General features: G+C 42.4%; 1 protein-coding gene across 57 annotated transcripts in view; it reads left to right on the top strand.

Annotated features, from left to right (window-relative positions):
• Adgrl2 (adhesion G protein-coupled receptor L2) overlaps positions 1-15,172 on the top strand; it is a 631,071-nt gene that overhangs the window by 575,478 nt on the left and 40,421 nt on the right. For 50 of the 57 annotated variants that reach the window (XM_063281223.1, XM_063281268.1, XM_063281246.1 and 47 more), the window contains 2 exons: positions 4,520-4,629; positions 10,669-11,469. In XM_063281223.1, the coding sequence (XP_063137293.1) occupies positions 4,520-4,629; positions 10,669-11,469 (911 nt within the window). 57 annotated transcript variants of the gene reach the window in all.

Genomic DNA, 15,172 nt, shown 5'->3' with positions numbered 1-15,172 from the left:
GTGTTTAGAATCATTTATTACTGGATCTGTTTTAATGTCATGTGGAAATCTCAGGTTCGGTCTGATGTTCCCTATGGGCATATGCAGAATGACCTCTCAGTAGGGTAGCCAGAAGTTGGCAGTGAGAGTTAATGTAGAAGTTAGAGAGAGGCTAGTTTTCTTTTTTGTTTGTTTGTTTGTTTGTTTAGTTTTGGTGTTTCCATGCTGCAGATCACGTCCATGGCTTCTCAGCATCTAAGAAAGCGCTGTGCCCCTGAACCTGCCCTACATCAAGATGATAAAGTAGAAGCCTTTAACTCAATGGAAACCCAAGTTAATGTCGAATGCTGGGCGGGGTGTTAGCACATCTACGTTTGTTTTTATAGCGTGTGTGTGTGTGTGTGTGTGTGTGTGTGTGTGTGTGTGAAATTACTTCTGCCTGTGGGAAACAGCCTGTTTAAAAAATATATTGTCAAAAAATCTTAATTTCACATTTAATAAGTGAAAGTTTTATATAGCTAGCAAGTTTTAGGATAACGTTCTTCCTTTCTCTCCTGTCTCTAAAGTAGGTTTATATGAGTCATTATGCCACATTCACTTTGGCTCGCCAATAAGCGATTGGAAGGTCTGCTCAAAATAGGGCAGCAGAAACACTTGACTTCTGTGACCAAGCAAGACGCACTGGCATTGTCAGCGCCAGTTACATGCTTAGATACTCACTGTTTATTTTCTGTTCTGTTTTCATAATATTTTATGGAGGGAAATTACGGCCACCATACATATTCTTTTTTTCCTGAAATATTTAAGTTTTCCGTCTTTCGTTTTGGTGGTCTTCAGAACAATGAGACACATTCCCCTGTTGTATAAAAGTGCTTCGGGGTCTCCTAGAGGTGAATTCTCTCCAGGTCTGGCCCTGATCATTTTCCTTATTAGAAAACTCTTGGCTGGCACTGATGCTGCTCTGAGGACCAGGTTTCAATCGCCACTGCTTTAATGCTTTAGTCATCTGCGTATCTTCATCAGAACGAACACCTACAGAACCACCCTAGAGCTAGCATAATGTCTGTTAGGTTGTAAACATTGTAAATCCACAAGGTGTTACCAAAATACATCAGTATTTTAACTGTTAGTGCAACACCAACTTCACTCATACACACAACTCTCTATGTGGGGAAGGGGTGTCAGGTTCAATCTCTGCCCGGTGTGGACACAGACTCCGGAACTGCGTCCATTTTTTTTTTTTTTTTTTTTTTTTTGGTTTATGTTGCCTTTTCGTTTCCATGGCAATGAAAATAGAGCGTTGAGCCCTTGGTGGGAATTTACTTTGCCTTTGTGGCTAAGTAATTGCTTTCTCATTCTTGATCTATTCAATTATAGCAATTTCCAGTTTTACAGTCTTTCCCACAACACTCAGGTTAAAAGACTGCCAGACTCTTCCTCCTACTGAGAGCCCATCCAGGATAGTTTCCTCATGAGCACCGCTGGTGCTGAATTCAGTCCTCCAAACGGTTTTCTTTCCTCTCTGTGCCTAAAGATACTCATGTCCACAACTATGATTGTCTCACCCTTTTACAATGAAGTTTCTTGTCCTATTGACTCTTTATTGATTTAGTCTAAAACTCCAACTTTTCTTAGTATTACCTCTCTCTCTCCCCTCCCCCATATATATGTGTGTATGTGTGTGCCCATACATATTACATATATCTCCATCCCGTGGATATATATTTATATCTTTCAGGGAAAGCTGCATATTTAGACATAATTATGAAAACACACATGAAAAGTTTAGATTTAAAGTGAACATTGGTGATCTATTGGGGCATACATTTAAAAACAAAACCCTGATCATAACCCCATGTTTCACACTGCCCTGTTGTGCAGCGTATGCACTGTATGGTTAGGTAATCAATGTGGTCAGGACAACAGCCTATGTTTGTCCTCCGTGTTCATTGGGAATTATAGCTGTGGTCAGGTGACTAACACGCAGCCACTCAGAAAAATATCAAATCTAGACAGCAATAGTTTTACTCTCTAGTGTTGGTCTTTCGAGTAAAGTGCCACGAGAAGGTGGGACTTGTCTCACCCTCACTTCTCGCAAACCTACCACGATACTGAGAAACAGAAGTGAGCTCAAATAACAGACTAAAATCAGGTTTGTTTACGGGATTACTTCCGTACTTCTGCTGGTGAGAAAGTTGGCTGTCTTTGATGTGTTCTTTGACACAGCCCCTCCCTTCTTTCTCTCCCTCCATCCATTTCTCTCTCCTTCCCTCTTCCCCCCATCCCTCCTTCCTAATGATGAGGATTAGAGACAAATCCTGGTATAGATTAGACAAGGTCACAACCAACTCCATATATTCTGTGTGTGTGTGTGCGTGTGTGTGTGAGGGGGGGGGAGAGAAGGGGGGGTTTACAAGCCACCGGAAGTAGGTTCTGGAAGTAGAGCTCAGGGCTCTGGAAGAGCGGGAAGCAGTTTTAACCCTCAGCCATCTCTGCAGCCCCCATCAGAACACAGTGTAAATCACAAGTCTTTTCAACATGTGGGCTTTCGCTTTGTTTGCAAAGCCTCGTGTTCTTTTCAGCCGCCCTGCAAGCTTCCTCTTTTTCCTCTCTCTGCACCAGGATCCCTCAGTACGAAGGGAAGGTGGCACTGCATGTATGAGAAGCTCGTTCTCTCATCGAATTGTTATTTTATGGGTTTCCTCCAAGTGTATTTAAACCCTTGGAATATAATAGCGGAATGTGTTTGAGTGATTATCAAATATATGCAGTGGGGGGAACATAAAAGAGATGTTTAATGTGTAGGCGTTTACATTTCTTGCTTTCTTAGAAACAAGAGCACGAAACGTAAAGAGAATTCCTGTAGGGATGAATGAGTCCAAGAAAGGGCGCGTAAGGAATTGACTTATTGATGGGGACCATAGGAGGGCTGAGGAGACCCGGAAGATCACGCTAGGGTTAGGATGCATGGAGATTCCTCTTTGCTCTACCAGGAAAGAACGAAAACACCAGGTTATTTTTCTGTACGAGTTAAGCTTAGATATTGATCCAACGAGAAGTCTCACATCTGTCCACTGTGCATTTTGACTTTTTTTAATAAAAAAACTTTTTATGCATCTCACGTTAAAGTAATTGATTAAGTGATGAACCACAGGTAATTTCTTCAGATGAGTGAAATTTAAAAAACAAAACAAACCAGAGAGAGCAAAGTGTTTTGCTGTGAGGGCTATACCATTTACATCGTCCATGTTCTTGAAATTTATGGGACAGGACATCTTTTTAAAAAATGCCACATTGTCCTTCAAACTATTTTAATGTTTACAATGTATCGTTTCCGTCTTAGTCACAGTTTTACTGTTATATATTTTAAATTAAACTTTTTAGCTGTTTAATTCCATAGATCCCTCCTGCTTCTGCTCAGGACAGCTCTCTGAGTTGTAGTAGCAGCATTGTGTGCAACTTGCCCTGTCCCTGCATTGGTATCACTGGGCTTCCCATTGGCCTGGGCTTCCTTGTGCTGGGACGATCTACTTGTCCCAGACTGCTTTCCAGTACCATTCCATACTTGAGTTATTTTGTGCACCACAGACTATTCGGTATTCAAATTGTCGGATGCATTTTGTAATAATGCCCCGCTTCTGCTTGCTTTGTGTTCTTAATGTATAGACTATCGAGAAGTGTAATGAAACCCGTGCACACATTCCATCCCACTGGGCTGTAATCAAATCAAATTAGAAAAGAGATAGGTCTTGCCTTTACATAGCTTAAGAGAGGAACCTCTGGGCCCGCTTATGGAACTCTCACATCGTCCTGCCTTGAATCCCAGCTTCGTTCCGGGATCCTGGGTGACTCACTGACGATGATAGCACTGAGGCGAGTCCCGCTGCAGGGGAATACATAGGAAGAACGTCTCTCATTCTGGAGATCTTGGTCACAGCATTGTTTGCCATATTAACTCTCAGGGCATCCGGTGGAGAACCGGGTGCACAGTCCTAACGCAGACGGAAGCTCGGCTCCTGTGAGAAGCAGCAGTGCTTAGTCATGCACTGTGCTGAGGGCGTTTTTAGTGCACTTGCAGGCCTCCACTTGCAAGATGTGGAGTGCTAGCAAGAATCTCACGTTCATGAGTGGGGACGGTGCCTGTGTTAGAGCATGTTGCACCAAGGGATGCAGAGGCTGACGTCTGGGTCTGTGTATGTCCAGGTAGGTTGTGACGACTTCCCGGTTAGTTGTTCAGCATACCACCCTGTGTTTCACCTTTTCCTGGTTGTGATTCTTGATTCTTAAATACATTATGAAGTGGCTCTGAACCTACTGGGTATTACAAAAATTCCAATTAAAACCTAACGGTCTAATATATTTGGAGACTATCGACTATTTTCTTTTCACTTCTAGTTATAATTTAGTGAGCCCCTTGATATAGAAACGAAAATACCAAGGAAATAGGAGTTTCATATGCTTCATGATTCGGCTCTGTGTTGTGTTTCCCAAGTATTAAAATGCATATTGCCTCACGGGCTTGAATGATTCTGTTTTCCAGGTGCAACAACCGAACACAGTGTGTAGTAGTTACCGGGTCAGATGTATTTCCTGATCCATGTCCTGGAACTTACAAATACCTTGAAGTTCAATATGAATGTGTCCCTTACAGTAAGTATGAAGTTCGCATTTTCTCCTTTCTCCAGTGTTCCTTGTTGGAGCTGAAAAGACTCCTCCTGTGAAAGGAACGTATGTTTATGGCCTACAGAATCATTATGCATGCAAAGCACCCTGCCTTGGGACTCCGGTGTGGAAGAAAGCCATCCTCTGATGCTGGCCAAGTGTCTGTCTGTGTTCTTAAGTGTTTGGCTTTTAAGGCTACTGGTTTTTTTTCCAGAAAACAAACTTGAATTAGCTATTCAGGAGGGCAGATAGAAATCTGTGCTTTTGCCCAATACTAGTTGCTGACAAATTGGTTTGGCTCAGAGTTTTCTGAAGAAGGGATTGACTTCAGGTTTAATCCTGGGGGATTTGAATAGCTACCTGGTGTCCTGGAAACATGAATGCTTGGTGCTCAGAGCTACGAGAGTAGAGACTGAGGCGAGAGCTGTCCCCTTTCTTTCAGGTCCTGGAAGGAATTGGTTCTTTACCAGATTCAGTGAGGAAGTCTCAGTGCTTAAAGCCAAGAGCACAGACAAATCTGACGAGAGTCTTTAGCTTTTCCTACTTTTACACTGTTAATATCCTGTTTAAGCCTTAGAGTTCAATTGGAAATGTATGAGTAGAAGCAGAAGTTTCCTTCCAGTATCAGAATACATAGCTCCCCCATTACAGTTCTTATGTAGGGGAGAAAATACCTTAGTAGTTTAGACAACCTAAAAGTTTGAACATGTTGCCTAATATCGCAAGCTAGTCTAGAGGTCCTTTTATTCTTTGCCTTTTGAAGTTGAAAAAAAATTTAGTGTGTCACCATAGTGCAGAGGCATGTGAAAAGAGATTGTGGGGACTGTACTGTTACCATACTTTTCTAAACGTTCCACCTTGAGAGGGAGAGGGAGAAGGAGATGGACGTACAGACAGACACTTGGAGCTAGGTGCTGTGGTGTTTGTGTGTCTGTAGTCCCATCTCCTGGGAGGCAGAGGCATCAGCATGATTGAAGCCATCCTGGGCAACATAGAGAGACCCCCTTCTCAACATAGAAACACCAACAGGCCAACACCTGCTAAATAAGGCAGATCCAGGCAGTTGATGGCATACTCTAGCATATGCTGGGAAGATCCTCTGCCCTCTCCGCCTCAGTTTTGATACATTGATGTGTGTGTGTGTGTATGTGTGTGGTGTCAGTTAAAGGCCAAATGCAGATTATCTTTCTCTCCTCATCTTTGCTCTGTGTTCCTGTGCTCCATGAAACGGATACACTTTTCTCAATACCTTCTGTACCATTTGTAGGATTGGAGGCCCCTGAGTTGCTCCTGTGTAATGTGGTGGCTTTACATAACCACCCTCCTGGGCCACTAGACGAACACTGTATTCTTCTGAGCTAACCAAAGTTTTCGCTCCATGAAGTCCCTCTCCCTTGAATTCAGCCTGGTTTCTGTCCTCAAATTAGACAAGGAATACAGCATCCATTTCCAAACAGTGGAACCAGTCAGAGCTGCCAAGAATTGTGTCTTTCTCCAACCTGGTCCCTGTAACCTAGTCTTAAGACATCCAAGAACAGTGTTAAGAGAACATTGCCTTCAGACTCTTAAGTAATTTCTCGCGCTGTTTAAGAAAGGAAATGTCATCTGGAACGTCTAACTTTCCACGTTTTACTTTTCCAGTTCCCCAGAAGTACTGTATATTGTGCACTAAACTTGCAAATAACTCTATTCAGAGAAGTATCTTCTCTTTTTTATTTTTTTAAATTTAGTTTTTGTCCTTCAAAATAAAAAGTCACCCCAGTAATTAATGTGCTGTTGCCTTTCTAGATGTTGGCAAGAGGCAGATATAAGTGTATGACTTTTTTTTCTGTTTAAAGACTAGAAGTGGTCCTGTATACCATGCAGTAGTGACACACTATAACTTGCATAATCGCGGCTCACCTAAAATTTAATGCCGTCCTCTTAGATTACTCCTAGTCTTACATAGTGCTTCCTGTTCCCCCATCTTCTCCTTCCTTGTGCCCCTGTCTGTGACACCCTCTCCTCACGTGTGCTTTTGTTTTAAGGATCCAGCCTTGATGCTCCCCCTCCCCGCTTTTTTTTAACAGTGTGTTTGGTTTGCTGAAGCCTTTACATACATAGCCCTTTCTCTCACTGCTTAGAGAAAACAATGTCTCCATCCAGTCAAGCTTACCATGTATCTTACCACTTGGCTTTACGCCAGTCTCTATCCATAACTAATCCTGCAGGAACCTCCCGGATCCCAAACTACTCCGTCCTGTTCTAAGTGGCCTCAGTGGCTTTCCATGACTTCAGAAAACACAGCAGTAAAGGCACTCAGCAGAGAACATTAGAGATGCCACAGTTGGCTTTGCCAACAGGCAGGTGCAATCTGTGTGCCCGACTGCATTCATCCAGGTAACATTGTATCGCAAGCACACACGTGCAAGGCATTCTTCATTGTGGACAGGACATCAGTATTGAAGCAAGTTAGTGTACATTTCACAAGTCATAGGAAACTTACAGGAAAAATGAGATTGGCCAGACTGGAGTTCCCCATGCTATAGCCAGGCCTTGGTTGCTGTGCATTCTTGTGCCTGCCTATTTTAAATTGTCACAGTATGGAAGAATTTTATCTGATGCTGCCTGCAAGTTCATTTGATAAGAAAATTGCATTTATGTTGATGAACTAAATTATTATCTTTGAATGAACGTGAGATTATTTCAAATGAAATAGTGTGTCACTTCAGATGCAGAGTATGTCGGCTGTAGTCAATGTGGGTCAGTTTCTGTCTTGTGCATCCACAGAGTCCGCTGCTGATGTCGATGTGCGTGTACTTGTCCGTTTGGTCCACAGAGGATTAAATATATCCCTGTAAATTAATTCATTTAGCCTCCTAAGACAAGTTGCACATCTTTGGCATGCGATTGTGACCGCAGGCTATTTTTAATTTTATAGTATTTTTATAGTCATCTGGTAGATAGAATTTTGGCTGATCTGACAGATATCTACACGCTTTGATTTCATAAAATTCTTTATATGGAGAATTTTTTCCTTATGAAAAATCCATCGATCAATCATCAAAGGTTTTACTTATTTTTTAAATTACCTTTATATTTAATTTCTCAGTTTCCATTTGGATTTTAAACTGTATAAGGTTGATACCCATCTTCCTTTCCTGTTCATGGTATGATTCAAATCATAAAGAAGTGAAAACCTTTCTGTTTTAGGTTTTGCTCAGTGACTGCTCTGTCATTTTTACTGCATCAGATAAAAACAATGCAGTAATCTTTAGTAAATGGACGATACAATGTATGTTTCTTTTCATTTTGTTTTTTAAATTGAACTTAAAATTCTCTTGTCTGTAAGAAAGCAGCGTTAGAAGTGTAATTCATGTCCTTTATACGCAACTGCTTTATGTGAGTCCTTGTTTCCTTAAGGAACAATACAACTGTGTATAAATGCAGTCTGAGTGAACAGCCTGGACACTAATGACCTCTCTTGTCCCCCTTCCTCCACCACGCCCGTCTGCTATTGATTCTGAGCAGGTACAATGCGCTCCTAACGGAGGAGTAGTGTTAGGACTGAGTGCTCCGTAAACAAGTGCTGCTTCCAAACATCCCCAAACCGCACGTGTTTCCCTCCTGTAGTCAGAATGGCACAGATCAGAGCAAGTATGTCTCCCGGAAGTGCTTAAATAGACTGTAGGTTGTGCCTTAATTTAGAAATTATATGCTGTTGCCATGGCAAAAAAATTTTTAAAAAAAAATATTCGTGTGATGTTTCTCTCAAAGGAGTTCTGGAGGAACCCTGTTTTATCTTGACGAATACTTACAATTCTAGAAAATATGTAATCAAGCTGAGATGGTAATAAGACGTGCGAATGCACTCTGGGTAATCAGTAGTCACACCCTGACGCCTTTTGAAAGGGAAGAGGATGAAACCCAGTGGAGTCATTTCATAGCTCGCAGGCAACCAACATACTTCAGAGCCCACATTCAACCACAGTTGCATTGTGTGGCCCGCACTGTTGGAGACCCTGTCGATGAGATTTTTATTGGCACTTTCCCTAGTGCATAATTCACCTTGGTAACCACATAGGGCTCCTCCTCGCCCTCACTCTGTGTCCTGCCCTGGCCAGGTCTGTGGCTCGGGGTACTTGCTGTGAATGCTGGGTATGACGGTTGTTGCATGCTAGCTTGCTTTCTATGTTAATGAATGATGGTAGAAAAATGTCACAAGACGCTAACCATAATTCTTTCTTCCTTTTTCTCCCTGCCACCTGCGCTTGCTTTTCCCTTGTATGTATTTTGCTTACTTCTTTTATAGACTTAATATTGCAAGTTTGATTATATATTATATGTGTTATAGAAAATTAGAATTTTGTAGTTTGAGCTATTAGGTAATCTTAAGTAAATCAATGGGCGTTGTTTACCCTTTCATAATCTCTGTTGGGTGAGGGGAGATTGATATACTCCTGGAAAGGGGGCATTTTATTAAATGGTTTAAGACATTACTTCTAGAGCTAGGAAATAATAGAAAAATAATTGAAATGTACCGAGATGCATGGCTGTGTAGTCTTCTCTTCCTCTCATCTGAATATCTCTGGGGAAATGGAGCCATCTCGATGTTTATTAAATTTGACTTAAACTCCAGAGTCGAGTTGTGAGCCCTCTGAGCGTATTTTCCTTCCCCGCTAATATGAGGGCTCTGGTAGCTGAGCTCCTAGAGAGCAGATGCAGATGACACACCTGTGCATGCTTTTATGCCTGTAGTGTATGTATGTAAGGAGAGCCGGGTCAGAGTGCTGAGCGACTACGGCAAGGCAAGAGTATGTTTAGCTTGCATTAGTGAATTTCATTATTTATTCAGGCACACTAAGTGAAGCAGCATGCCAACTTGTTTGTATTGTCTCCTTAATCTACTAAAATGATTGATCCGTGTTCCTTTGTGTAACTTTAGAATCTCTCTCCTGCTAGGTTCTCCCGTGTTTCTCTTTATCCAAAGTAGTACAGCTCCCCTATTCTTCCTATATTTAGCATCTGTTACGAATTCGATCTTAGACTAATAGTCAATTTATTTTTAATCTTTTTTTCTTTTTTTTTCCTTGCACTTTTTTTATTTTTTTTCCTTCCGATGCTTAAAATAGAAGTGGAGCAAAAAGGTAAATAAATAATGTCTACAGTCTCAACCCCAGCTCCCTGTCATGTGCCTTATGGATGTGACCCTCCTCCCCACCCCTTTCCCCGCGACACCCCTCTAGTACGATGATCGGCAGGACCTCATAGTGCACCTCATAAAGGCGTCAGCTGTTCACAATGAAATTGTGTGCCCGCTAAAATCTGGCGATGGGGTAAAATTCTGAAGTCGGCGAAGGGGGGCTGCCCTCTCTGTTTTCTTTTCTACCCTCTGTCTCTTTCTCTGACACCCTTGGATATTTTCTTGTTATTGAAGTGTCCTCTTGCCTGGCTTCCAGAACCCTCTCCGTAGCATGCCACGGTTACAGGGTCTCCTGGTCATCACATCACGCGTCCCCTGTGTCGATTTCTCTCTGCTCCCGAATGCATTCTCCTCCAATTGACATTCTCCAACCTGAATGAAGCACCTGTCACTTCTCTAGAAGGCTCAAAACCAAGTCTTCGCATTGAGTTTCCTGCTTTATAGTTGTGTTCCGTGGGAGGTAGTAAAGGTGGATTAGGCCCGGAAGTCATAACGTTTGGATTAAAACAGAATGCTCATCCGCTTTGAAGCACAGGCTCCAACTTTGGGGGATGCATTCATTCCCAAATTATTAGACAGAGACACAGTTCGGAAATCTAAATGTTGTCTTAGCTGTGAGCGATCCTAAACATAGGTTTGTACTTGTGAAAACAAGTGCTGGTCACTGTTAGAAAAGCTTTGGAAAACAAGGGTAGTACGTACAAAGTATACATTTTTAAAAGATGGAATGCTGAGTAAGATAGCTTTTCCTCCTTTGACTTGTGATCAATTAAATGCGTGATTACCGGTGTCATTTTCTTTTAACTTTATTCCCTTTCTTGTCTTTTTTCCCCCCGTGGCGTTAGTTTTTGTGTGTCCTGGAACCTTGAAAGCAATTGTGGACTCTCCAAGTATCTATGAAGCTGAGCAAAAGGCAGGTGCTTGGTGCAAGGACCCCCTTCAGGCTGCAGATAAAATTTATTTTATGCCCTGGACTCCCTACCGCACCGATACCTTAATAGAATATGCTTCTTTAGAAGATTTTCAAAACAGCCGCCAGACAACAACATACAAACTTCCAAACCGAGTGGACGGTACTGGATTTGTGGTGTATGACGGGGCAGTCTTCTTCAACAAAGAAAGAACGAGAAACATTGTTAAATTTGACTTGAGGACTAGAATCAAGAGTGGGGAGGCCATAATCAACTACGCCAACTACCATGACACTTCACCCTACAGATGGGGGGGGAAGACTGACATTGACCTGGCAGTGGATGAAAATGGCTTGTGGGTCATCTACGCCACCGAGCAGAACAACGGAATGATCGTGATTAGCCAGCTCAATCCGTACACTCTCCGATTCGAAGCAACCTGGGAGACGACGTATGACAAGCGTGCGGCGTCCAATGCTTTCATGATATGCGGGGTCCTCTACGTGGTCAGGTCAGTGTACCAAGACAATGAAAGCGAAGCTGGCAAGAACGTCATCGACTACATTTACAACACAAGGTTGAGCCGGGGAGAGCACGTGGACGTTCCCTTCCCCAACCAGTACCAGTACATCGCTGCAGTGGATTACAACCCAAGAGACAACCAACTCTACGTATGGAACAATAACTTTATCTTACGGTATTCTCTGGAGTTTGGTCCACCCGACCCTGCCCAAGGTAAGAGTGTTCGCTGTTAGTTCTCCATGACTCCGACCGCTTACCTTCTAAGGACTTTTAGAGTTTTCCCCGTGAGTTTGTCTTCCTCTCGTGGCTAAATCACAAAAGATGGTCTGATGTAGTCCTGTTTGGTACAGTTTTCTTTTTTACTCCTTTTTTTTTTTTCAGTGACATGTTGGCTCCAAGAAATAATAGCCTTACTCACTTTAGGTTCGCTGCAAAGCATATGGTAACACCTACAGACACGTTAATGCCTTTCTTCCTTACCTGTGTTCAGAGTCGGTTCCAGCGTGTGCCCAGAACACTTAACAGCCTGGCAACAGTGGGTAAGGGAAATATGTAAAGAGATGTCCCAAAGCAATGGATAGGTGGGACACATGTGGCCAGGGCTGTGTGTGCTGAAGCTTTCACAGGGTAGGAGAAGGCGTCTTCAAACATTTCTTCCTCTTTCGTGGTGTAAAATTACACATTTTCACTTCCTGATCAAGGAGCGGCCATTCTAAGTCAGCCTTTCTGTAACTGACTGGAGCACACAGTGCAGGTCTACGTGATTCCAGGCCATCTCTGCTAACTCTGCTCACTCACTCCCGCTTGCTCCATTGGCGTCCCCCACAGGTATATTTAAGAAGGATGGCAGGCTGGGGATTTAGCTCAGTGGTAGAGCGCTTACCTAGGAAGCGCAAGGCCCTGGGTTCGGTCCCCAGCTCCGGAAAAAAAAAAAAAAAAAAAAAAGAAGGATGGCTATTTTAGAAAGAAGTGTTAAGTTTTTAGAGTTATATTCTGATTTATCAGGCAATTTCAGTTCCATGAGAAATAGATTCGGCTGTAATTACATCAATATTTTACTTTAAAAAAATTACTTCGTACTCTGGATTAAAGAATAACTTGTTAATTCTTTACACAGTATATGCACTAATGGTGTCTTTCCAAATGAATAATGGTATGGGTTTAAGATATAAATTAATATTTCAGTTCACTGGATAAATTGGGAGTTTTCAAGTTTAGAAGTCACTAAAAAAAAAACGAAAACCAAAATATTTATCAAATTATGAAATTATTCTGTTCACCAAGATGAAATGCACCCTTCCGCTAAGGTACTACACTTAGACACACTCACAGTCAATAACATACAAACACTTCTATCTAGATATGTCATGAATAAGCCCGAAATACTATCAGATGGTCACAACCTTAAAAGGGAAAAGCAGAGCTTTTTAATAACTGAACTTCAAGTTTGAATCTTCACGGAGTACCAAAATACGTGTTGAGTTTTCCTCCGAAAGAAAGATCCTCGGTGGCCTGCTGATAAAGATGGGCTGCGAGATTCTTGGTTTAAAAATGTGGCCGGGAAAATCTGTTGTTAGATTTTCAACAAGGAAATTTCGTTTGCCCGCCTAAGTTTTCACTGAGCTTCTTAAAATAATTTGTTTTGAAGTATGTGATGTCTGTTTTCTCTAGAGGCTGGTCGCTTGGGACGATTCGTGCATCTTAAGTTTTCTTAAAGCTACCCCAGTGCTTCTGTTTCATTCTCCCAGCTTCTGATGAGTTTCAGCATTGGCTAAAATAATATTGATCCTCTGTTCACCTTTCTCTTGTAGCTTACTCCACCCTGACACCCTGTCACATTTGTTTTGGGTGGCAGAAAATCTTTCCCTCTTGCGGGTGGGGTGGGGGGGAGGGGGGAAGAAAGGAAGGAAGTTGTTAAGCCAGTCTTAACAACTACAAATACCTAATCAGGCAATAATTGAAAGGTCATGAACAGTATATGGATTCTGTTCATTGAGTGTAGATCCTGTTCACCATAGCACAATGACACGCCTACTTGTCTCATTAAATGTAAGAGCTGGTAGCAGTGGCTTTCCCACATGTGATCTATGGGCTAATACATTTTGTGCTGCAATTCCAGTCAGGAAGGCTTTGCTAATTGAGGTGTTTTTCTGAAAGGGTACTTGCTAGCGTTTAAAACGAGGCACGCAGTGAGTGAGCGTTCCCATGACAGTGGTTTCTCCTTCTAAATACTTAGCCATTCTTCCATATTCCCAGAACATAAAAATTCATATTGACCCCGTATTAAACCCTAAGTAATAAAACATTTTACCTGACCTAAATTCTTCTTGCTGCCGTTTGACCCATATTCTTATTTTCTCTCCTTACGATGTATCTGCTTAAACTTCTAGAGACGAGTTTCTCCCTTCTGAGGTCTGTGCCCTATAAACCTGAAGGTGGGGTCTCACAGAACTGCCCTAGCCAGGAGATTAAGGTCAAACTAATAAGGCACATTTAGGTTTCCAGAAGTAAGTTTCAAGAAATGGATAAGGCAAGGGATGGAGCAACCAGAGGAATTAGGTCTTTGTTTCCCACAAGCCAACGATTAGAGCTAAAGCTCATGTTGAGTCTTAGTGGACGGGGTTCTCACGAAGCAGATGCTACAGGATTTAAGACAAAGCCTAGCTTGTATTTAACTAACAAAGCAAAACAATAAAAATATGGAGGCTGCGGATTAACGTGGCAAGAGGCATAAAGGGTGCTGAGGAAGCACCTTTTCTGGTGCCCATGGGTCTTGCTACTGCATCATTTCCAACACCGCTCTCTCTCAGTGATGGATCAGGCCTCCCCAGCTTCTGATGCCAGAAGTGTAGTCTTTCTGTCTCCTGTTATTTTTATATACATATTCGAATGTTTGGCTTCTCTTCTCCACCGTGGGTCATCGTTGTTGTTGTTGTTGTTGTGTTGTTGTTGTTTTAAACATCAAATTTGGTCCGTCTAGAACAGGTCTCAGAAAAAAAACCTCTTGGGCCTGTTTTAACTCTTCAGTCTATCCATATAACTTGACATTTCTTACTCTTCCTATAGATCTGAAATCCCAAAATATTAACAACACAGTAGTCCTATCTAGACTCAGTTTGGGGCAGTTCCTGAATATTTGCCTTGACTGTGAGAAGTCTGATAATTCCGTAGCAGGAGGTGGTACGTAAGCAAAGGTGTCATTCCGTGATGTTTATCCAACACTCAGCACATCCCATTTTCTGAGTGTCTTCCCGCTGATAGTAAACGCAGTCCATACAGCAGCATGAGGGTAAATGAGGGCACTTTTCTCACCAGCTCGGATAGTTTCTAGCTGGAGGAGGTCATTCCTTCAAGAGTGAGTGAACAATCTGAGTGAACACTCAGACTTTGGTCCTTACGCACTGGGATAGAGTTCCCAAACCAATGGAGGAAGAGCCTGGCAGTCCACAGCTCATCCCTGGGTACTTTGCTAGACAGAATCTTTTTCTACTCACTGGGTACCAGCCGATGGGATTGTGAGTCCTGACTCTCTGGTATCACTGTAACGGTGCAGTGCTGAGTCAGCCCAACTGAACGTTTGCTAGGACGCCCTGCAAACAGAGCCTTGTAATAGAGTTGCTGTCCATGCTGTAGTTCTGTTTCGTGTTGGTGTTGGGAGAGTGTTCCCAAAGTCCTAACCTTTGCCATTTCATGATGAAACCTGGTCTTTCCATATCCCAGAGTCAGTGCTTTGTAGCACTGTCTTTTTCCCGGCCTTTGAACAGCCTTACCTAGAGAGGTAAGGTCAAACATTTAACATGATAACCGGGTGACCTTAACCCAGTCACCTGAGTTCTCCATGACGTATGGTTTCCATACATATGGAAAGATAATTTGTGCCTGCCTCTTGGAGCCGTGGTAAGACTTGATCTATTAC

This window comes from Rattus norvegicus, chromosome 2, assembly GCF_036323735.1.
Source record: "Rattus norvegicus strain BN/NHsdMcwi chromosome 2, GRCr8, whole genome shotgun sequence".
In the NCBI taxonomy this organism is placed as follows: domain Eukaryota; kingdom Metazoa; phylum Chordata; class Mammalia; order Rodentia; family Muridae; genus Rattus; species Rattus norvegicus.
The sequence above is the reverse complement of the archived record's forward strand: the minus strand, read 5'-3'. Positions and strand labels throughout refer to the sequence as shown.